The sequence below is a fragment of the Podarcis muralis genome, chromosome 1 (genome assembly GCF_964188315.1).
Source record: "Podarcis muralis chromosome 1, rPodMur119.hap1.1, whole genome shotgun sequence".
Taxonomy (NCBI): domain Eukaryota; kingdom Metazoa; phylum Chordata; class Lepidosauria; order Squamata; family Lacertidae; genus Podarcis; species Podarcis muralis.
The window spans coordinates 106,069,296-106,094,554 of record NC_135655.1 but is presented as its reverse complement, the minus strand read 5'-3'; the positions used below and the strand labels follow the sequence as shown (position 1 = coordinate 106,094,554).

The 25,259-nt window shown below is 40.2% G+C and overlaps 1 protein-coding gene across 5 annotated transcripts in view; it reads left to right on the top strand.

Annotated features, from left to right (window-relative positions):
• Positions 1-25,259, top strand: part of RBMS1 (RNA binding motif single stranded interacting protein 1) — a 119,899-nt gene that overhangs the window by 65,978 nt on the left and 28,662 nt on the right. For all 5 annotated transcript variants that reach the window (XM_077936619.1, XM_077936616.1, XM_077936613.1 and 2 more), the window contains exons 2-4: positions 3,516-3,691; positions 19,187-19,245; positions 22,768-22,859. In XM_077936619.1, the coding sequence (XP_077792745.1) occupies positions 3,516-3,691; positions 19,187-19,245; positions 22,768-22,859 (327 nt within the window). The remainder of the gene's footprint in view (positions 1-3,515; positions 3,692-19,186; positions 19,246-22,767; positions 22,860-25,259) is intronic.

Here is a 25,259-nt window from a genome sequence, read left to right as displayed (position 1 = left end):
AACCTCACTACTCGCAATGAGGGAACTGCCAGAAGGCCCTCGGAGCTGGATCTATACAGCTGCCTCACTATCTGCTTTGGCCCCTAATTGTAGCAATGCCCCTATGTAAAAGGAGAAGCTTTCTTTTTCTCATCAGAAGCTAGAGGGTTGTATCTTGATTTCAGTAAGGCTTTTGACAAAATCCCTCATGTTGCAGGGAAGCCTTATGCTGCAGTAAAATGTGTACTGGACAAGATAACTGTTAGGCAGAGGATGGAGCTGCATTGGTCCCGACCCGGCAGTGCACAGAGGGAAAAATGAGCTGCATTTGCCCCAGTGTCATGCAGCTTGTTCTTCTATGTGCTGGACACTGGTGGTGGAGCGAGTCCCTCTACCAGCAGTGCCCGGCGGTGGTTAGCGGACTCTTGCTGCAGTACCAAGGGACTGCTGCCCCATGCAGATGACTCCTTTCCCTTGATTATGCAGTTCACCAGTATTACCTAGGCGCTTTCCACAAAGTGGGACTTGGGATGATATAGGATAATATTGACAGAGTCTTCCCACTCCTGACCTATTGTGTGTCCTAATGCTCCCATCCTCCAATTTATTGCACATGTTATTTTGGATAAGGCTCTTCTGCAAATCGGCCTCACTAGTGTTGAAACAGGACTCAGATTTACTTTGTATATTTCTTTGTAGATGATTTTTTTGGAAAAAAATTCTTTCATCTTAATGAAACCGTGCTATGACATTCTAACCACTATCCCATGGCTACAAATATTTCTTGAGATATTTAAAAATGAAATGTATGACTGACTGCTGTGCTGTGGAAGTGTGTGTGTGTGTGTGTGTGTGTATATATATATATATATATATATATATATATATATATAGGCGGGGAGATGTGTCTGCAGTATTAGAAATTTCCATGCCCACTTCAACAATTGAGTAGGGCTGTATGCCAGCTCCCTCGGCCAATAAAGCGAGATGAGTGCCGCAACCCCAGGGTCGTCCACGACTGGACCTAACGGTCAGGGGTCCCTTTACCTTTTTACAGTAGAAACTGGTTCTAATTTCTTATTCTTCATCCCACTTACTTGGGTTCAATTATCAAAGTAATTGGCTTTCAGCTGCTATTTGTACAGTATATGCCATAGAAATGTCCATAGGGCTCTTTAGCTTTAGGTACATATATCAGTATTTCTCAAATTTTAAGTAGTCATGGGAGAAATTCAGCATAGCAGTTACAACAATCATTCTGTCAGCACACACTTTTCAGCTTGCCAGATGGAATGAGCCCCCATTCCAACATACACTACTCTGAGAGTTCTCCCAAGCCAATTTTTTTTTTGGGGGGGAGGCATCTTGGGTGCAAGTTGAGGAAACCAGGGGAAGCCCCATTGCACTAATGGAAGCCCTTGTGCAGGCTTTCACCAGTGGAACTATTCTGCCCATAGTGTCCATAAGCATTTAACTGAGTTGAAATATGTCATTTTTAACACAATTTATAGTCTCCTCTCTTAGGGCAAAGCACTAAGCCACTAGGTCTTTTCAGGGTTCAGACAGTACCTAAACATTGTTTAAACATTGTTTAAAACAGTACTTATGAACAATGTGTTTGGTACTCTTGGAATTAAGACTTTCAGTTTTTCCATTGCCAAACTTTCATGCTTTGTCTGTGCAGCTGGCTTAGACTTCCAAGCACCAGTGTTTTTGAAGATCTCAAGTCTAGGGCACAGTCCAGCTCAAGTCAAACTCTTGGTTTCATTCATTTAAGTTGGAGTGATTTATTCATCTTCTTTACTCTTTCCTTTGAGCTTAAAACTGCTTAATTTTGGTTGGAACATTTGGCTCGTCCTCTAAACGTTTTCCCTCATTTGGTAATATAAATATTTGCTGTAGAAATAGTGGTTGCCTTTAATATGCTGAGTGGTTTATATATACATTCTTTGTTTCAACATTAAAAATCCAAGTTAATTTTATAACTAGGAACACATGCAGAAAATATGACCTAATTTGATGCCTGCTCTTCTTGTCTGTGGGTGTGAAGATCACTCACATTCATATTGCATTGTATATTTTATTTTATGCATTTAACATAGTATTTGCATATGGGGGAGGAAAGTCACTCTAGTATTACTCAAACCCAGACCTTGAGGACATGTGTGGTAACAGAAACAAGGGAATCAGTTCTTATATCGGAGTTTTCACTGCTACCAGCTAATATATTTGTTAACAGAGAGATTGTTCTTTCTGGCTTTGCTGCTGGGATGATTATTCTGACCAGAGAAAACATAGAAGAAGCATATTACTAATTTTGAAGCTTAAACCTATTTGGAGTAAACAGATTATGAGGTCCAGAATCCAACAGAAGAAAACAACATAGACATATGCTAACTAGCTTACCCCATAACTTTGGCTAGCTGTTGCTGATCCAAGAAGAACGTTCTCCATATCCAGGAGGCAGGGCAGATTACCCTTTCAAAAGCCATGCTGGTTTTGCTTCAGCAAGACTTATTATTCTGTATCAGGGGTAAGCAAACCAAGGCCCAGGGGCCGGATGTGGCCCAGTCGCCTTCTCAATCTGGCCTGCGGACAGTCCGGGAATCAGTGTGTTTTTACATGAGTAGAATGTGTCCTTTTATTTAAAATGCATCTCTGGGTTATTTGTGGGGCATAGGAATTCGTTCTCCTCACCCCCCAAAAAAATAGTCTGCCCCCCCAAGGTCTGAGGGACAGTGGACCGGCCCCCTGCTGAAAAAGTTTGCTGACCCCTGTTCTATATGGTTGGTAATCCAGTACACTTATGATAATGGATGCCATAAATGTGCATAGTTCAATGCAACAGAACTAAAAATGTCAACTCTTGCTTCAAGGAGCTTACAGCTAAAACTTGATGGGTGAGTGAGGAAGCAGTAGAGCAGTAACAAAAAGGAGAAGTAAATTAATAAAGAATAATTGTTGTAAATTCAGTTATGTACGTATTTCCAATGAGGACTAAGCTATTCAGTGTGTTTGAACTTAAATAATACATCACCAAGCATGTACATTGCCTCTACCTGAAAAGTTTCTTCTCCCTTCCCCCTGCACAAAGGAGTGGATAACTTTCCATGATATGACATAGTGCAGTATGTTTAGGGTAGACACAAGCTGTAGATATAGTCAGCTCATGCTGATTTGACAGCCTTATTTTAAGTTGGAGGCTTTAGCTTGGTTAAAGAGAGACATGCTGATGATAATAGGTCTATGTTCTCTACATCTTCAGTTGTGCTTGTCTGTTTAAAGAGAAACATTCTACTTTGTACTATATGCCATCATGTGAAAGGGCAATACGATGTATTTGCACCATAATACATGTGTCGTCTCCTTGCATGCTTTGAGTGACTTGCTCTGTAGGCTTCCAAGGTGCTGTGGAAGCAGGGATATTTGTACCACGGAGTAATAGCATCAGAACTTTTCTCAGGATGAATCAAGGTGCTGTGCAGTTCATATTGTATGTCCTAAATGAGCTCCTCTTTTCTTGCTTTATTTTTCAGCAGCCCATCGTGCCTGCCCATCCAATGGCTCCTCCTAGCCCCATCATCACCAGCAGCAATAGCAACAACAGCAGCAGCAGCAACTCAGGATGGGATCAATTAAGCAAAACAAATCTTTATATCCGAGGTCTGCCACCAAACACCACTGACCAGGACTTAGTAAAACTATGCCAACCGTAAGTATACATTTCGAAAATTGAGGGATATGTTGCTAAAGTGAGAAGGTGCTTTAAGTGATTTTGTGCAGGGCATTCAAACAACCCCTAAATAAATAAATGAATGAATGAATACTGAAGCCAAGTAAGTCAAAATGGTTGAGGTTGCCCATATGCATCACCTGTATGCTGTGAAGCAACTTGTGTTATGGAGCTATTCACTTGCAAAAACTTCTTCCTCGTATATAAATATAAGGCTGTTGTTTGCAAACTTTAAAAGGGATGCTGTTAGCTCTGCAGAAATCATTTGAATAAAAACTAGTCAAACATTTGTGCTGTTCTTTTTTAGGATATTGTGTTGGGGTCTTTTTTAGGATATTGTGCCTCACATGCAAGAATGCGTATTCTCCTTATTGAAGGGATGTCTTTTACAGCTCATACTAAAGAGCTGTACGAGAAAAAGTTTGACTAAATCTAATTGCGTTCTTTCGTATAAGCACAAAAGCTTGTGAACTTGGAAGCATAACAACTATAAGAGAACCTACATATTATAGCACTATATGTTCAAGTTCTTGGACGGGCATTTGTGGAGCGGTGGTGGCTGTTTCCTTCCACTCACAGTTATTTGGATCCAACCCTTTAAGTTTATCACTGAATCAAGTGGCAACTATGTAGATAGAACAGGCCCAGATTTGTCTAACAAAAGATATCCAGATACAGTGGTGCCTCGCAAGACGAAATTAATTCGTTCCGCAAGTTTTTTCTTCTTGCGAGTTTTTCGTCTTGCGAAGCACGGTTTCCCATAGAAATGCATTGAAAATCAATTAATGCGTTCCTATGGAAACCGCTTGCCAGGCTGGCGGTGCGGAGAAGGGCTTTTCTCCCCACCGCAAGCCTTCAGGACAGGTACGGGAACAGAGGGGAAGGCGCGCAGCGCTTCTCCTCTGTTCCCGGGCTTGCGGTGGGAGGAGGGTTTTTCCTCCCCACCGCCAACATTCAGAACAGCCTTCCGAAGCCTGGCGGTGGGACGGAGAGACCTCCTCCCCGCCGCAGGCTTCGGAGCATCCATCCGAAGCCTGGCGGGGGGCGGAGAGACCTCCTCCCCGCCGCCAGGCTTCGGAGCATCCATCCGAAGCCTGGCGGGGGGCGGAGAGACCTCCGCCCCGCCGCCAGGCTTCAGAGCAGCCTTCCGAAGCCTGGTGGCGGGAGGAGAGACCTCCGCCCCGCCGCCAGGCTTCAGAGCAGCCTTCCGAAGCCTGGTGGCGGGAGGAGGTCTCTCCGCCCCACTGCCAGCCTTCGGAGGAGGTCCGAGGACAGTGGGGAAGACGCGCTGCGCTTCCCCACTGTCCCGGAGATTTCCCTATGGGCTTTCCTCTTGCGAAGGAAGCCCATAGGGAAATTCATTTTGCGAAGCGCCTCCAAAACGGAAAACCCTTTCGTCTAGCGGGTTTTCTGTCTTGCGAGGCGTTCGTCTTGCGGGGCACCACTGTAGGTACATGAGGCTTGGGTCACTGCAGGCAACATATGTGGGTCTATGAAAGCTAACTTCTTTCAACATGGTCCTGAACAACTAGAAGCAAATGGTTCAAGAAGATCAAAACTAGCTGGCCTTTGCCAAGTTCTCACCGTATTAATTTTATGGATTGTGGAAAGTTAAGCGTAAGCCAAGTTCTTCCCGCTAAATTTCTCTTTGGACAATGTTGTTCCCTGCTAAATTTCTCTCTCAGACAACACTGCCTTATTAATGTGCTTTTAGAAGCAATAACATACAAAGTGGTTTGATACCACAGCACCCTGTACTTGGCAAGAGGGGCAAAGGGATACAAATCTTTCCAGTTTGACTTTAAAATTACACCTAAACTGTTCATTTGTATTTCTGTTCTGGATTCTTCTTCTGGTTTCAGAAGGAGCTTTTGCTATATTTGTGTCGCTCTTACTTCTGTGTCCATTTGTTTCTGCCCCTTCTTGCTTTGTCCACTGCATTCAGCTCGGTTTTGGCATAGTGCTGCTGGCAGTGATAAACTTGAACATGTTTGTATTCTGATGATTATTTTCTTCTTTTGGGAAGAACTTCTTTTGGGAAGTTGCTTGAGAGAGCTCTTCTCTAATTACAGGCATGTTGTGTTTTTTACCTCCTTATTTGTAGCAGTACAGTTATAATGTTTGCATTCTTTTTTGTGCTGCTTTGGGTGCTTTTTTAACAGATAAATGTGGGGAAAGTACTTTTGCTGGGGTGACCATTTCTTGTTGCCAGTCTGTTTCCTCTTTGGGCATCTTCTATTCCTCACCTCTATTCATCTGTTCTTTCGAACGGGTGTACAGCTTGTGCTTTTCCTGCCAGATTGGAACAGACTTCTGTAGAGTGTATGTCAAACACTCGCTTGGGAGAGCAGGTGTTTTCAAATGGCATTAGTGGAGCTCTGGCTGAAAGTGGGGAGACAGGACTCTGTTTTCAATAGGTTGCCCTATTTTGAAACACAAATGTACCAGTGTTGTTTTGCTTTAGGACAGCCAAGTCCTCTCCCTGCTCTTTGAGAGACTACGGAATGATTTGAGGATTGTGCTCAATTGGACTTTTTGTTGAGGTGATTTGCAGCTAGTGCTTTGCATTTTCAAATTATCATACAAATGCTTTTGTAGATCACAAATATTACTGAACTATGAGCATCTCACTGAAGCAAAAGATGGATGAGGTGAATACCTATATAAGTCCCATGGTTCAGAACTTAAGAACATGTTGTACTTTGATCCAAGGATAGGAATTCTTATGCATAGCACTTTTTTGTGATGATGGCCTTTTCTTGGCTGTCCCCCATTCATTCTACAGTTGGGTGTCATAGAATAGAGATGGTGATGTTGAACTTCAGCTCCCATCATCCCTGACAATCCTTGCTGGGGCTGATGGGAGTTGGAGTCCAACAATATCTGGAGGGCCACAGGTTCACCACCATAGAGCAAAACCGTTTGTGGTAAGAACACTAGACTGCTGCTAAAACCTGATGTCCTCTGTTATCTTTACAACCCCACAATGTAAGAAGCAGTGTAACTTACCAATGCCTGTGTCAGGAGTCCATTGGTTGGAGATACTCCAAAAGAAAACTTCTTTTTTTGGCACATTTCTCTTTTTTTAGTATTAAGTGGTGTTCTGTTCTTAAGTGGCCCTCCTGCTGCTGAAACATGGTTGACATATCTAGCTTTGAATATTCTATTCAAAATCTATTTGATTTGGTTTTTTTAAAAAAATCCTGGCAAGCATATATAATAAAATATCAGAAACAAAGTTCTTGCTCAAGTTCTTCCTCTTCCTATAATGTTGCTGTTATGGCTGCCACACATAGACATTAAACTGAACTGCAATTAGAAAAGCAGCTGTTCTTATGATAATAAAATTAGTGATATAATTACGGCTGCAGATCACAGTCCTCTTCCAGGATTGATGTAATAATGGACCACGGTCTCTTAAAGACTTGCTTTGTGATACATGAACCAAAGAGACTGTAAATCTTTTGGAATTATGCCTTTATAACCCTACTTGAACTTCAGAAAGATGCACATTTAGCCTTAGAAAGTTGAACACTTTAGCACCAAGGAAGCAAAACTCTTTTTTTGTGGTTCCAGCATAATCCAAGAGGTAGCTGAGTTGATGGCTTTATGTGCAAAACATTTAGATGTAACAGTCCAGCAATAAGCTTTTCTGCTACACATGTAGCCTATTTTTTTGTAAATTTGAGTAGCACCAATAAGCTTGCAGGTATTTCTACATCATTGTTTAATTAGATGAATTGTCTTCATTTCTGCTTGGGTAACTAAATTAATAACCTTAGGTTTTCCTCATTTGCCTCCCAATTTCATGAATGCATAGTTCTGAGATAGTAGTTACTATGAAATGGTGTATCCTGAAAGAAGGTATTGTTGCTTGACTACCTAGAACCCTTATGAAGAGCACTTCACATTGCCACTGTTACAGGTCTCTCTTGCCATCTATAATACAAGTAAGAGGCTTAGTTGGTGGTGATGCCAAAGAGGGCCTTATCCATAGTAATTTCCAGATTATGAAACACATTGCCCTTGATTATGGTTTGGCTCCTACTATGGCAGTGAAAACTGATTTGTATCAGCAGGCTTATATGCCCAGCTGGTGTTTGTCAATGTACTTTGCTTTCCCATTTCTTCTTTGGAATATTATACATGCTGCTTTGCTTCTTACCTGCTTATCATTATTACATTCAAGTAGTTTAGCTCTAAGCTGATTTTGGCCACTCATAACAGCTGAAAAAGTGGCATGTAAAAAGTTAAAGTAAACAAAATTTGAATATTTGTTACAAACTTAGCCATAAGTATGGGAAACCAGCAAAACAGGTTTTAAAATGTATGCCAAAAACAGTGGCAGCTTGGCTTGGTACCACTGATTTTTTCAGTTGATATGAGGAAAGACGCATGTAGCAAGATTTAAATGCTTTATTGGCAAGAAGAGCACAGAAGACCTGACTGACAGTTTCCTCTGCTTTCTGTGCTATTTCCATTCTTGTGAGCCCCATCAATAAGATCTTGTTCCTTCAAGTCATGACTGAGTATTTTGTGTGGAGGAGATCATGGTGCAGAGAATGTGCATTCCATTTGAGCTAACATGTTGCTAGTTTCAACTGAGTAAGTAACCCTAATCATAATGATCACCATTGCCAATCTTGCTACTGTTCTTAATGGATTGGTGTAGTAATCTTACAGTTAAGCCTCATAATGCTGCACCTTTAGTGGCATGGCACCCACCTCTTCTTACTCACGAAGTATGCACATGTCTCTGAACTGGCAAGAGCCTCATTCTATCAGAAGAACACAGGGAATAAAGTTTTCAGTGTTGCGTTTTATGCACAAATGCATTGTTTGTCCACACTAGCACAGATATTTGCTTCAACATCATCTTCTCACTGCACCATGTCTCCCATTGGCTGTCCTTAAAAAAAGGAGGACATGGATGCAGTTGGGAATTAATCTCTTTTGTCTCCTCCCTCCAAACAACAGCCACTGATGGGCAAGGCTGCGGATCTATGACTCTTCTCCTTGCTGGATCTTGGATTACTGAAGGGCCACAAAGAGATGGGTGTGCAGCAGTGAATCAGTCACACTTTCTTACTTTCCGGGTGGCAAAAAAAAAAGATACTAGTTAGAAAGTGAGGTACCTCAGCTGATTAGCAGATCTGTGTGCACTTATCCTATTCTCTGGTCTGGGAAATGGAGATAGAGAAAGATCCTTCCCTTTGTGCCTAAGTTAATTTTCTTAATGCATTGTTGTAGTTGTTGTTTAGTTGTTTAGTCGTGTCCGACTCTTCGTGACCCCATGGACCAGAGCACGCCAGGCACTCCTGTCTTCCACTGCCTCCCGCAGTTTAGTGAAATTCATGCTGGTAGCTTCGAGAACACTGTCCAACCATCTCATCCTCTGTCGACCCCTTCTCTCAGGGTCTTTTCCAGGGAGTCTTCTCTTCTCATGAGGTGGCCAAAGTATTGAAGCCTCAGCTTCAGGATCTGTCCTTCCAGTGAGCATGCAGGGCTGATTTCCTTAAGAATGGATAGGTTTGATCTTCTTGCAGTCCATGGGACTCTCAAGAGTCTCTTCCAGCACAAGAAATAATAAAATATTTCTGCATTAATATCAGAACATGTTACCTGGCATACTCTTTGCCATTCATTAACATGCCTTGTGTATCAAAAGGGAAAAGTGCAAACTGCTATGTTGTAGGAACATAGGAAGAAGCTGCCTTACAGAGAATGCATCCAACTACCTTATACTACTAGAGCCATCTAGCTCAGTGTTGTCTACAGCAACAGGCAGCTGCTCTGCAGCATTTGAGACAAGAGATTTCCACAGTCCCAGAGATGCCAAGGATTGAATCTGGGACTTTGAATCTGTGCTTTGCTGCTAAGCCACACTCTTTAAGTAATGCATGTTTGCATCATTTTATTTTTAAAAAAATATCCTACACAGCAGGAGTCGCCCACATGGCACTTTCCAGATGTTGTTGGACTGCAGTTCTCATCAGGTGGTCAGGGATAATGGGACCCAAGAGCATAATGGCTATGCTTGCTGAACAAAGATGCTAAGCAATGTTGTAGGAATGAGACTCCACTGTTTGATGGCCTTTCGACATTAACTATTTCAGAAACCATTGATTAAGTCTTTATTTAAATTATTCCAGCACTTTTAATTTTATCATTCTTATTAAGCATCTTTAATGCCTTCAGTTTAATAATAACAATAATTTCTCTCTCCCCCCCCCCCCCCATTTAATGACAGCTCTTTCTAATTTTGGAATCAGAGGAGGAAATGCTGATATTTTTTAATTCAAATAACCCAAGGAATGAATTCCTTTGTGGTGTAAATTGTTACCACTTGGCAAAGATCCTGTTTTGATCTTGATTAATGTATTTAAATATAGTCTTATTCAGTGTTGCAGCTAATATTGAAGTGCTTGCTTTGAAGTCTTGGCTGAGTGATTATACTGGGCGGTAAGATTCAAGAGAGAAGCAACCTCTTGTTGTTCTTTCCTCTGAAATTACTTCAGCCTTTTCCCAGTAGGGTGCTCCTAACTGGGCTTATCCATTAAGCTTGTTTGTTTGTTGCTTCATTTGATATGTTATGGTTAAGCATCAACCCCAGAAGTCCCTGGGTAAAACAACTTCAGGGATTACTCCAATTCTCAGAAAGGTAATGCTTCCTATTAGGCCTGGTGGGAGAAGGGGAGGCTAGCAGCAGATAGTCTTAAATGGATATGGTGTGACCAACCTGGGAGGACTCACCTCTGAGATGAGGAAGCCAAGATAAGTATAAAGCCAGCTGGGAGCACAATAGCTTTTTGCTCTGAAGATAAACATATTCCTTCCCTCTTTCATCAGGGAGTTGGGGTTGGCAGGTACATTAAACCTGGCTATTTTCTGAGGCCAAGCTTACTGTTCAGTTCAGTATTGGTGGAGGCTTGGGAATTCCCCTTGCAGAAGGGAAGCACACTCCACACATCAGGGTGGGGAACTGTGACCCTCCATATATTTTTGGGATTGCAATTCCCATCATCTTTGACCATTACCTGTGCGGACTAGGATTGATGGGAGTTGGGGGTCCAACAATATCTGGAGGGCCATAGGCTCCCCACACCTGCTATATACATATTAATAGATATTTGTAACCTTTGGTTATCTTGTCCTGGTGATCTACTGTTCTTTACATTTTAATACCTTCTGATGGGGCAAGCAGAATACTGGGATTCTAATAACGTAGCCTTTTAAAAGGGGGGAATGACATACAGTGGTACCTTGGGTTACAGACACTTCAGGTTACAGATGCTTCAGATTACAGACTCCACTAACCCAGAAATAGTACCTCAGGTTAAGAACTTTGCTTCAGGATGAGAACAGAAATCATGTGGCGGCAGCGGGAGGTCCCATTAACTAAAGTGGTACCTCAGGTTAAGAACAGTTTCAGGTTAAGAACGGACCTCCAGAACAAATTAAGTTCTTAACCCGAGGTACCACTGTACTTTAAAAGGATAGTCACCTAGGTGTGTTCAGGCACTTCTGTGTTCTCCCTCGTTGTTTCCCTCATGTTTTATGCTAGCCTTAGTTTCTCCTGTTGAATCAGAGGCACTCTCCAGGTTTGAAGAAGGACCATAAGTCTGTGATACAACAACCACTTGCAGAAGGCTCCATGATCAATCCCTGGCATCTCTAAGGTAGGGCTGGGAATGTCCCCTAGAGAGCCAGTCTCAACCAGTATAGACTGTGCTGACCTAGATGGACTCAATGGTTTGACTGGGTATAAGGCAGCTTCCCATGTTCCTCCAACCAGTCTGCTGCACAGCATTGGGGGAGGGGGAGGTGCTACTGGAAAGAAAGGCAGAGCTTGGCTTAGTAGTTATTGTTACTTCATTGGAATATGTGTAAATAATGTTAAAGACAACTCATTAGTGTGCAGTTAGATTTTAATAGGAAAATGAAGCTACGGGAAAAAAATACAACTTTGGTTTTTAGACACTGTATCTTTTCTATTTGCTCAGTTTGTATTGTGTGTATAATGTTAGTGTGATCAGTTTTGAAGGTGGAATATTTTCCTATGGAAAACTACAGTAATGGAAAAGTTTCCACCCCATATAATGGATTTCAGACCATTGTTTTGGAGGGTAATTGACTTAATTTACAATAGTTAAGTAGAAGAGCATAGGAGTATAAGGGCATCAATTACTCTTCTGTCCCAATTAAGCCTATTCATGTTCTTTCTTGTATGTTTCAAGACCAATAGTAATGAGAGGTAGAAGAATAGCACGTGTGTTGCTCTCAGATGAGATGATCCCAGTCTCCTATACATGGTTAGACAACAAGAACATTGCACCATCACCAGGCCAAAGTAATCAAATTTTGAGATTAGTGATTCCTACACTCTCCTCTTGCCAAATCACAAAAAGTAAACTATGAATTTTGCTTGTATGAATGCCACATTAATTTTTCACAATTCACTGTTCAGTGTAATTGGCCCTCTTCAGGTGTCTGTCTATACTGTTGATCTTGCTATGCCTATTCATTACCAGAGATCCTTGATCAGTAAAGGGTTGCCTGCAAGCTTGGATCTTATTTATTTTGTTGGATTTTTCATTCGTTTGTGTTCTGCACATTATTGTGAAACACAGCAAATTCTTGATTAGCTTATCCTTTTGGCCTTGCTTTATAAAGAAAACAAAATTATTTCTGTTCCCACAGGAAGTGTGTGTGCTTGTTCTTGGTGTATACATGGCAATATTCCCATGGCTTGTGGCATCCCACAGTTGGACAGAGGTCTTTCCTATCACCTGTTACCTGAGCCTTACAACCAGTGCCATTTTCCTAGAAAAAGAGGTGTCAGAACTCACCATGAACATCTCTCTTGTTCTCTTATAATGGCAATGATGCCCACCTGAGAGGTGCCAGAACTCAGTTCTGGCGAGTTCCCTGTTTATAACTCTAAATGCTGGGGATTCAACTTGGGATGTTCTTCTTGTAGAGCATGCACTGTGCCACTGAGCCATAGTTGCTCCCACTTTGTGATCTGTTTGAGTGTTGCAGAACAGAGCCAGTTACTATTTTCCTTCTACTCATAGTCCTTTGGATCCAGCCCAATGACTAGAACATGGTGTCGTATCACATGTTTTCATGGAAGACAATATTCTTAAAATAATTAAAGGATGCTTTGATCTGTCTTGCCAGGCTCTGTCTTCTGTCTGGTGGAAACTTTCACATTGAAGCTTCTGTAACTAAAACTGTTGCTTTCCTCTCTGTAAACCAGTAACAGATCTTATAGTCATGATTAGGAAATGCACTTTGATGTGTTTATTCAAAATGTCCTAGAGATGACACAGCCATAATACACTTAATTCCCTGTTCTTCTATTAGTATACCAAAATGCACTCCCCATATTGAAACAACTAAGTTTAATTTTGACCAAAAAAATCCCTGTTCAAGGCGAAAATAATGTGTGGGTTACTGCACTTCCAGTTGGATTTTGGACTACGCAGGCTGGTACCCAGTCTCTACAAACAGGAGGAAAGAAACATTTCCTGACTTCTAAAGCATTTCCCTCCTTTCCTCTTGTTTGCATAGCCTTCGTTTCATTTCCTATGCCAAAATTATTGCACAGCTGAACTTTTCCATAGCAAGCTTTGCATACACAAGACAATTTAAATGTCATGGGCTGGATCCAAAGATGGGTTAGCAAAAGAAATCTGGCACTGACACAAATTGTTATGAAACAACCAGCAAAAGGCATTGGCTGCATTCACACATCACAGTAAACCTTAAACCATGATTGGTAAGCCAAATTTTGTTCTTTGATCAAGGTTTGTTTAAATTTAGACATACTGCTAAGCCAGACTTTGTTTCCTTTGCAAGCTAATAGGAAGGACCAAAGTGGATACAATTCACTTGTATGCACTAAGTCATGGTATACGACTTCCCATGATGTGCAAACATGGCCATTGGGTGACACAGTTCAAGAGAATTCATTCTTCTAAATTATAAATCTTAATATGGCTGATTTGGTTTTTTGTTGTGTATTTTGTGTTTTTATCTTGTGAACTGCTCTGTGGTCTTCGGATGAAGGGCTGTATACACATTTAATAATTGAAATAAATTATTATTATGCATAAGTACTTCATAGAAAACAACCATGAACTTTAATTTTCTTTGAAACCATGAAGCATAAAGTTAGATTTACCTGGTCCCTGAAGGGTCAATCTTCATACCAACAGGGAAGCAAAATTTAAAACATTTTTTTAAAAGGATATAATTATTTTTATGTTGTGAAAATAATTGGGCCCCCTTTAAGTCTTTGAACAAAGTCATCTCACAGGTACATGCAAGCATATGTCAAAACACTCCAGAATAAAATTCTACTTTGCTTTTGAAGTTCTCCTAACGCTGCTGCCACCAGGTGATGTGGACATTCCTGTCACGGTGGGATGCACATCTCGCTGTATCCCTTCCCTCCAGCACTACAGAGCCTCTTGGGAAAACACATGCAGGGTCATGCTTTGACACTGATGTCAGTACTTTGAATGAGACTGAACTTCTGTCTTTGCTTCTGCTCCTCCTCTCATGCTTCCAGAATGCTTTGTCCACTTTCCCTAAAGAAATAGCATCCCCATTATCCCCCATTATCTATAGTTATAGACCTAGTCCATTTCTCTGTCCTAAATTATCCATTGTTGGGAAAATGGCATCTTTGTCATTTATACACATATTTACACATATTTCATAATAATGAATTGGCACTCGCATTGGAATGCCATTTGCTCAGTGCTATCCATAATCTTATCATTAATTTGTAAAATTCTATCCTTATCTTCTCCTCTGATTATTTGTTGCAAGCCTTCTTTCCTGTGCACCTCTTTGGTTAATTTATCCATTGCAGCCCAGTTTTAACATGTTTTAATAACCATTCCCAAATTGTGGTTGATTGGGAATGTTTCCAATATCTTGCCCATAATTGTCTTAACAGAAATCAGTGAGTTTCGTGAACAGTTTCATAGGGCTTGGTAAATCTGTCTTTGTCACATTAAATGATATCAGTAGGCTATGAACCAAATGTGAGAGGTGCTATCTTGAGATATGGCGCAGTATTTGTTGCTCATACACCTGAGCCTGTTGGCATCCCCATCAGATATGAAGATGATCTGCTCCAGATGTCTTACATTCTAGCATTTGAATTGAATGATTGAGGATATCCTATTAAGTTGCACTGGTGTTCTAAGAACCACTGAAGCAACAGTTTATACTGTATTTGCAGACTTAATGGCATTGTCTTAATAGAATGAAATATGGGGAGCCATGTTTGTTCCGTAATGGGAATTCCAAGATCCCATTCTCTTTGAATTAATGCTGATTTTGATTAAGAGTACCAATTAACAGTGAAGTAAGTCCTATTATATTCAGTGGGGTTTATTCCCACATAAGAGTGCACAGAGTGTGACTCTCCTCTGCCTTTTCCTGAAGGGGGAGGACATACTTATGAAAGGTCATTGACACTGGTGAAGGTAATTGAGTCTTACAAAATGTAGTTTGAAAGTGAATAGAATAAATTGAACACTGCATAAACAAAATAGGGTGAGTTCTGTCTGTTTTAGCACATGTGGCTGATAGCAAAAAAGTGAAGAGTGAGAGTTGAGTCTTTAGAGTTGTCTACATTTCTTACGTGTTCCTTGAAATACTTTGTGCAGCAGACCAGCTTCTGCATGTGCTGCAGTGGCTAGAGCTTGTTGTTTTGTAGCTCAGATGAAATTCTTGCTTGAGCTATCAAGTTCACTGGGTGGCTTTGGATAAATTGCAGTGACTCAACCTACTTGCCTCATAGGGTAGATGCTGTGGTTAACAAGAGAGAACCCCAACTACATCACACGGAACTTCTTAGAAGAAAGGTTGGGTGATAATGTGCCATAGTATTCCAGCCACATGCTACATACACCTGACTTGACAAAATGTTTCCCTTGGAGGATTTGGGCATGAGTTATTGAAGTCTGCATTTGTTGTTCTTGACTTGTCTAGATACTTCCATTGTAAAAGGAATAGTGCAGGGATGTGGCTTCCCATTTACTTTTTTTTTTTCTTCAAGTGAAGAGAAACTGGTTTGACTTGTATTTCTTGTGTGATGAACACATTCCAAGACACTATGCTTATTAAAGTATTTAATTTAAAGTAAAGTACCTTGAGTGATGTTACTTAAAAGTGATCTGGACTTGAACAGAGCAGAAAGAGTTGCATGTGCTGCTCTTCTATTGTGTTACATGCAGTAGAACATTTACTTACATATACAGCCTTCCCTTCCCCTTTTTTATTGAAAGGGTTGTAGAATGTGAAACAATCCATAAAGATTATAGAGAAAAAAATACAAAATTACGAAGCTCAAGAAGAGGTGTGGAAATGTTAGCTATAGGGGAATAAATGAAAGAACAGATAGAGAATGCATATGTAATAAATCCTTATTTACATTAAATATGTACACACACTAGGGCTGTGTGATAAATCGCCATATTGTTGAATACCGGTATTGAAATAACATTGTGATAAGTGTTTTGACAAGGCAATATACCTGTGAACAAAAGGTGGAGACTTGACAGCTGCCCAGGGGGTAGCTCAGCTGAACAGATACTTTACAGATAATTTGCAGATAATATTCAGGCACCATGTCTCCTGCTTTGTTTGCGCTCTCCCTCCTCCCTTCCTAACTGGAAGTGGGGCTTCCGCAGCTTCTGATTGGCTGCAGAAGCCGCAATTTGGTTTTCGAACATTTTGGAAGTTGAATAGACTTCCGGAACGGATTGCATTCGACTTCCAAGGTAAGATTGTAATCATCGTTGACTGTTAAGGATCCACATCACCGTAAAATATTTCATGGTGATGATTTTCTTTTATTTTTTGTATTTGTATAAAGCTGCTTCAAGACTGAATGTGCCCAGTTAAATAAAAGTATTGCTGTGATGATTGGGAATGTGGCTTGTATAATAATCTTTAATAGACGTAGATCATGTTGTTTTCCTTCCAACTTATTTTTTAAAAACTAACGGAAGAGAAAGGTGGGATGCAATCATGCTTGTTTATGGTAGCAGAGAACTCATGAAAAATACTAGAGGTTGGAGGAAATTCCAAGTGTCTAGGAGTGGGAAAACAAAATGCATGGATCTTCTGCTCTTCTCAAAACCAACACATTCTGTGCAGAGAAGATAGATAGTGAGAGAATCTTCCAAAGAAGTTGGCTATTAATTTTTTGAGAACATATGTACAACCATCTGTGGAAAAAAGATGCTGGCCATATATTTGATTTGATTTATTGTATAGGTTTGTGGGGTTTCAACAAAGCCATTTTAAAATATACTTAAAACCTTACTTCTGAGTGACATTGAACAGTCAGATTCCTCTGGTCTGCACCAGTTCTAGGTCAGCCTCTAGGCACCAGCCATGGTTGGAGGCAGAAATGCTTCTGAAAATTGGTTGCTGGAAACCAAAGGGAGGGGGGGAGAGTTCTCTCCTGCTCGAATCCTGCTTGCAGGTTTCCAACATGCATCTGTTTGGTTGCTGTACAAACAGCATGCAGGACTAGATGGGCCATTGGCTTGATCCAGCAGGGCTTTTCTTATGTGAGATAATGCTAGCAGAAATGAGAGGTGGTAGCTGACGACGTGGACATGACATTACCAGTTGGTGACTTGAGCAGTGGTGGAGGGTAGATAGGTCACCATGGTGCAGGCACACAGCTGCTTATTGGCCAGCTGTATCCCATGTGGGCATGGACCTATGACATAATATGTCCAGGTCCATGTGGGGTACATTGAGCTAGTCAGCAGCTGCTGCTGACCTGGCGCCTCTTGCCTCCAGTCCCCCACCCTCCAAAAAGGGCACAATTTCCTCCTAGGAATGTGTGCTGCTCCTTTGAAGAATTTCTTTTTAAAGCAAGAAGTATGTGTAAGTCCAAAAAGTGTTTCAGAACGATCCATCTCCTCTCTAATTCATTCATCATCTCCAGATATACCATATGCACAAAATAGCACCATAAATGGAATGTCTAGGCACCATTTTTGTTTGTTTTGGTTTTGCAGTGGACTTTATTATTATTATTATTATTATTATTATTATTAATTTTATTTCTGTACTGCTTTATATTTTAAAGAACAAATCTCAAAGCAGTTTACAACACATTAAAACATGAAATAGAACAATCCAGAATAAAACACTCTTTTTATGGCAATGAATGCTTTATGTCTGCTTGGCACCGTGGAGACTGTGTATTCCAATTATTATGTATTCCAAAATACATAATAATTTGTTTTAATGAAATTAAATTCCTTTAATTAAGGAATTTTAAATTGTAAGTACTGTATTGTATATATGAACTGTACTTTTACTTTCCAAACATGATAATGTTATAACAAACCAAGTGGCTTTTGATCTGTAAATGGTGTTAAAAATGCATATTTTCCTATTTTCTCTAAGATTTCCATTTCTTCCCCCCACAAACCAGGGGAAAAAATGCACCACCCACCCCACCCTCCGGTTTCAAAATTTCTATAAATTTTATACATCTGCACCTAGCATCTGAAAGGAAACTACCACCCCTGTATTACTGGCCTTCATCACCACTTGAAAGTGGGTATTATTATGCCACTAGATAAAATATTTTTTAAAAAAGTTTATTAGCTTGTAGCCCTGAAAACACAGGTTTGTGTTGCAGGAATGCAATGGAGGAGTTCTTACTGTGATTTCATATTTTTAGTCTGCATATTCCTTGATAAATAAATTTATCAGGAAATAAAGGACAATTTTATGCTGTGTTGTATTACTGTACCTTATTGCAGTGTACTATGAACCGAAAGTGCAGCTTTCATGCAACAGCCACATGAAACACATGTCTTAGAGTGCGTAAAACTCAGCAGGCTTCACTCTGCTCAGAGCCCAGATCTTGAGTATAATTGATGGAACATTAGAAGGACTTTTCCTTCTATCAAGTTGGACAATTTCCCCATCTAGCTACATAATGTCTATACCAGGGGTAGACATTCCCTTCAAATGTTGTGGACCATACCTTCTCTCTACTACTCTCAGGTATCAATTCTGAAAAATGGGAACAAAAAATCCAAAATGAAATGCTACAGATAACATTTAAGGACAAAGGATGGAATCCAGCTGTTCTGGTCCAGAAATTCAGTATTACATAATATAAAGGAGTTGAAGCATGCAGTTCCCCCACCTTCTGTTTAATAGAAAGTAGGCACAGTGGGTGCCATTATTGCTGGTCTGATGCAAAGCCCTGTTGTGTACTCGGGTCACTGCAGCCATGGGTAGGATTGGGTTGTTGGGCAGTACTTTTTTTCCTTTTTGGAGGTTAAAGCAATTGAGTAAATGTATTTTCACAAGTGCAGGGTTGCACAGTAGTACTGCAGTTTCATTCCTAGTACTGGAATTTTGTAAGTGTAACTTCTGCTTTCTTCCTTTTATGAAAAAACATTTTAGATATGGGAAAATTGTGTCTACGAAAGCTATTTTGGATAAAACGACCAACAAATGCAAAGGTATGTTCCTTGTTAATTCTTTTTCAATTTTTGATTTAATATCCTTTAAAAATTGCTTTAAAACACACACACACACACACACACACACACACACAAATAAATGGTCTTGCCATGCATTACTCTGGAGCATTTGTTCCTTAGTAGGTCTGGAATGTACCCAGCCCTACAAACAGGGTGCCAAAACTTCAGATGACTTCAGTCAAATTTAACATGCATGGCACTGTTTGCCATTTAGCCTCAGCTTCAAAGAAGAAAGGGAGGTTTGAAATGCTTCCACCCCACCCCCCTTAGCCTGCCAAGATGAGAACTCTTTACAAAGGACCATTTGACGGCAGAAAGTATCTGAAAAGATTACATATTGTGTAAATTGGCTTTATTAATTAGAACGAAGTAGTGTTAAGCAGTTCTTAATTGCATGTTCCAATCCTCTAATTGTATTTGTGTTCTGTTTCTTTTTGAATATAATGGAGCAGGGGGGGAAGGGTTTCATTTTCACTGACATAATTATAGCTGGGGGGGGGAACAATAAACTTCTTTCTGAGACACCGGGTGCATTAATTTAGTTTGGTGACCTTCAGTGTAATTATGATTAGATCATTTCCTAACAGAATGAGTGGTGGGTGGAACGTAATGGCAAACACTGACATATCAGGTTGCAGCCCCTCTTTCCAAAAGGGGAGGAACACCACTCTTAAGCACAGGAAAGCATCTGCCAACTTAGCAAGGCTAATATTGACTCCCTCCACGATTAGGGACAAAGTTGACAAGCAAGAACAAAGAAAGTGAAAGCTCATCATTAACTGAACCCAAACATTTTACTCTAAGGCTGGTGGTAAAAAGCCAGTTATTTCAGAACACATACAGAGGATTTTAATCTGAAAAGAGATTCTATTAATTGGATTTGTCCACATTATTTTCATGCTGATGCTAAACTTAATGCTCAGATGTAGCCAGTGTTTGAAAACAGGAATTACTTAAACTGAATTAGGCTGCAGTCCTATACCCATTTGTGGGAGTGTCCCACTTGGGACTTCACCTGAATAAACATGTATAGGATTGCAGTGTTAGGATGACAGAGTACCCTTTCCGTGGTGGTCCCCAGCCTGTGGAATGACCTTCCCACCTACATACAGCAGGCAGCTGTAGTGAGCTTCTACTTACTCAAGCTTCCGCAGGCCTTTGGTACTAGTCAAATGACTCCTGCTTACTACAGTTGTCATATGTTATCCTTCTTCTTTATTGGATTGTTTTGTACTTAATTGTTGTGCAGCAATCCCTCATTTCATGTGAGGGGTCTCTTCCCAGGAGGTTGTGGGGACCATCCAGAACAGTGTGGAAGAAGGAAGGTAGAATCTGCACAAACCGTCTCTCTCGCTCTTTCATTAACAAAGGCATATGCTAGAACAAAGACTCTTCTGCGAATGGAAAGACTCCGTTTGCAGAAGGCCACTACAGTCGCACCTTGGAAGTTAGACGGAATCCGTTCCGGAAGTCCGTTCAACTTCCAAAATGTTCGGAAACTAAATCACAGCTTCTGAGTGGCTGCAGGAAGCTCCTGCAGCGAACCAGAAGCTGCAGAAGCCCTGTTGGACGTTCAGCTTCTGAAAATAGTTCGCAAACAGGTACAGTCACTTCCTGGTTTGTGGCATTTGGGAGCCAAAATGTTCGAGAACTAAGCTGTTCAAAAACCAAGGTTATGACTGTAGTGGAAACAACATAGTGTCTTCATTTTTCTTAATAAAGAGAATAAAATGTAATCTTACTTACAATATCTAAATATATTAAATATATATTATATTATATCATATGTTATTTAGAACAATAATATAATATTGGGGGGATCCAATGAAGTAGCTCTGTAAGCACAAGGACTTTGGACTGCACAGTGAAAATTCACCTCCCACTCTTATCCCTGTGTACTCCCTAAATCTGTTCTGGGGTTTCCCGCAATGCTCCAGAGCAAAGTTGGGAATGTCACCCTAGGAGAAGATATGGAGGGAAAGTTGATTTTCTCCCTTTTAACCAAATACTTAATTTCAAACATTTCTGATAGTTGGGGAAATGCGCTATAGTAAAAAAACAATACAATGCACAATAAAATTAAAATCCAAACACAATCTATATTCCAAATAAATTAAAACTTGTAACAATGGGCATCAAGGGCCAACAAAGGCGAAAGTAAATAAAAAAGTATTCAGCAACTGAACTAGCATTGACATATGCCTTATTGCTCAGGGAAGGTTATGTGTGCCACCACCAAAATGACTGCTTAATCTCCTCTGTTTTACCACCATGACCATCATCAATAAAGAACATATAAGAAGTTGCAAAACAGTCTCTTTAATTTAGTGTATGGGTGCACTCCCAGTTGCCATCTAATCCTTGACTGGGTTTAATAAAGATTTCCAGATTCCTATCTAGGATGACTGCGATGAGAGTGTCCACCCAAGGAGACAGCATGCATTCCTCCTTTTAATTTAACTGCATGTAGTGAAAATCTGCTGGTCTGCACAAAGCACTAAAAACCATGAGCAAGCTTTAATTGAGCTCAGACACATCCTCTTCTTCACATCTTCCTGCATGGCTGCATCTTCCTAATTTACTTTTAGTTTTAAAGAACATCTGCTTCGTATTACACCCCGGTTTACAACAACCAACGATTAGTTGCTAAATAAGCCAACTTCAAACCATGGTTTATGAAGCTGGCTTGTTGTAACAGCCTGTTGCCTGTTTTAAACCAGGATTCTTGGTTCATGCATGTTGCTCACCCATGCTTCTTTCAAACTAGTCTTGGCCATGTGGGTGATGGGGAGAATGCAGGCCCTACTCTTTGCTGAATCTCTCAGAAGCTTGCCAGCATAAGCACTGAACCATGGCATGGTGCAAGTATGAACCAGCCCAAGAATAGCATGTTGTTGTTGTTTTTTAAAAAATCTGGATAAGCAGGTTGTTGTATTTAGTGATATTGCAGTCATATTTCTGTGCAGATAAGGGTTAGCAACAAATATGGGCTAAATACATTTGGCCATTCTCTTCACGATGAGATATCACCATTCATGGATGAATGCCCATCGTATATTGTATATTCAGTAGATGTACAAATAATGCGCATATACAATTTTTGTAAAAGGCTACAAGTGATAGCCTTATATATGGCACTGAACAAGGAATCATTATAGGCAGTAAATGGAGCATGTGCCAATAAAAAAACAAATCCAAACAAACGTCTCAGATATTTGTTTTTTGCGATATGAAATGTTTCAAACTAAGACAACAACTCTTTTCTAGTGAATTGTGCAGTAGTAACGGTTAAAGAAAAAAAGCCTTTTGGAAGCTCTGGAAAACAATGCAGAGTGTGCTTTCATAGACACTATTTCCTCATCCTCGTTTTTCAGGGGATGGTTATGAGGATGAAATAAAACATGCATGTTATAAGCCATTGCCCTTAAGCTTTCAGATGAAATAAAAAGTGAACACTTCAGCTTTTCTTACCCAATAAATAAGCGATGTTTTAAATTCCAGGTTATGGCTTTGTAGACTTTGACAGTCCAGCCGCAGCTCAGAAAGCAGTATCCGCTCTGAAGGCCACTGGAGTCCAAGCACAGATGGCAAAGGTAAGATAAATGCATTTGGACCACTCGGAGAGTAACCTCAGAAACCTGTGTCCTCCAGTTATTGTCGGACATTTTAACTCCCATCATCCCTCTCTGCTGACCATATTGGCTGGGGATAAGAAAAGAGTTATAGTCCAGCAACACCTGGGGAGCCACATATTCTTCACCCCTGCACTACACTCTGGTGATAGTGGATCCTTCCTGGCATGAAATCAATGCTATCTCATCAATGCCTTCTCATAATGGACCTTCTCATGTGTACTTGAAGTCCTCCATCATTTTAAAAAACAAAACATGCTCATGGGGCAAGGCCTTAAACCATCACCTAGGATGACTTTTGACAGTACTACTCCTGGGGTAGTTAGATTTTGTTACCATAAATCTATAGTGATGACAATTTGTCACTTGAAGAGAAACTAAATACTTTACTCAGGAAGTAGTCACCACTTTTGGCTACCTTACAGAGCATGCCTGGAATCGTTCCCTCTAATTCCAGTCTCCAGGCATGAGTGTTGTTGATTAATGTAGCCCAAACAGCACAACAACGCAGAGAAAGGAGGTTATCAGTAGAGGAGGGGAAACCCCAAGGTTTGCAACAACAAACCTTTAGGAAGAAAAGTAAGGGAAGAAGCACATGGAACTTGGACTAGAAAAATGGCTTACTTTGGAGATGAAGCCAAATGTCAGGCATGGTTCACTCACTAAAAAATAAATTGCGGTATTTTTGTCAGGTTCTGCTGATCTAGAATCAGCCATTTCAGCCACCAAAAGAAACGTAATCTGATAAAACTCAAGTCAGCCTGAGTAATGATACAAATGTTCCCATTTTACAAAGGCCAAAGGTTGCCAACAGAATGCATATAAATTAGGAGAGAGAGCACTCTTGTGGAAAGAACTGAACAGCGGGGGGCGGGAATAAACTTTATTCAGAATCTGAACTTCATTAAATAGAAAATCCCTGCCATTTCCTGGAAAATTTTGTATTGGTTATAGCAGCAAAACACTTAATTTTTCTAAAGCATATTCCCCTACTTCCAATGGTAATTCAGTGCTTACCTCTCTGCAGTAACGGCATATGAAATGAAAGAAGTAGAAAATGACTGAAGAGTGTGAATCTTTGCAGAGTTAGAATAGAGCAGTTCGAATAGTCTTTATTTGTATGTCAAACTTTCATAAGACCAGCAAGTGGGAGCCATTGGTGTGGTGGTTGCTCTTGTTGTTATCCAACTACAAGTCAGTCGAAATATAATTACAACAAAAGAGATACATTAATGATAGAGATATAATGATAGAGATATAAAGGTAACAGAACTCTCTGGGATGTGTGGTCATCAGCTGCCAACACATTGTAATAGCAAATCTATTCCAACAATACTGTTTACCTAAACAGAATATATATAATTTCTTAAGTGACTTGCAACATCCTGAAAAGTATGTACTCCTGTACTCTGGTGCACTAATATATTATAGACATACCCCACTTTTCCACAAGGTTAGTTAACTTTATTGTATTTACTATTTCCCATGTTTTGATCTTCCAATCTTTTGCTGTCTGGATCCTTATCTTTGTCCACTTGTGACAGATTATAATACAGGCAGCTGTCAATAATGGGAACTATTGTAAACTATGAGTGATGCAGGTCTTCTGCACATACGTATATTGCAATCATTCTTTAAAGTCTATCCTTCCAAGTTTGAAAACATAGTACTTTCTAAAATATTCAAGTGACTAAATAATGTGAGAGCCCCTCAGAATGATTAAATATGAAACAAATCTGGCACACCTTTCTTGTCCATTCTGCTTCTTCTTGAGTAATGTATAAACCAGGGTGGCTTTTTTCAGCTTAGGCAATATTTTTCCAAATTCTCCACTGAGGAACAGTGGAGCTAATAACCTGAAATGTCCTTGGATTAGTTCCAGGACAGCAAAATGAAAACCATATGTCTATTACTTAATGCACATTTTATCACATGCATGCACACTTGCTCTTACTAGATGACTTTCTTGCATTATGGCTGTTCTGTGGGTCTCTGTGTTAATGGTGGTGTCATAATATTTAATATCTAGGCACGTGACGAGTGAGAGGAACACACAAAACAAAAACTGGAAATAGTGCACATTTGTCTCCAATGTTAATGAGCCCTCTTTGTGTGAATTTGGGTGGTGATGCTTTTAAATGCAGCAATGTGTTTATGGTTATGCTCTTAAATTTCAAACGGAAGTTGGAAATACAAGAGGACAGAAATCTGAAAAGGCAACAGTGCTCTGAACTATGTGTATGTGCTGATGGGGTCCACTTATAAAACTCAAAAGGCAATGTGACTATAATTTCATCACCCTTATTACATATGATGAGTGATAAGCATCTAATTCCATAGTATTTGGAATGAGCAGAGTTT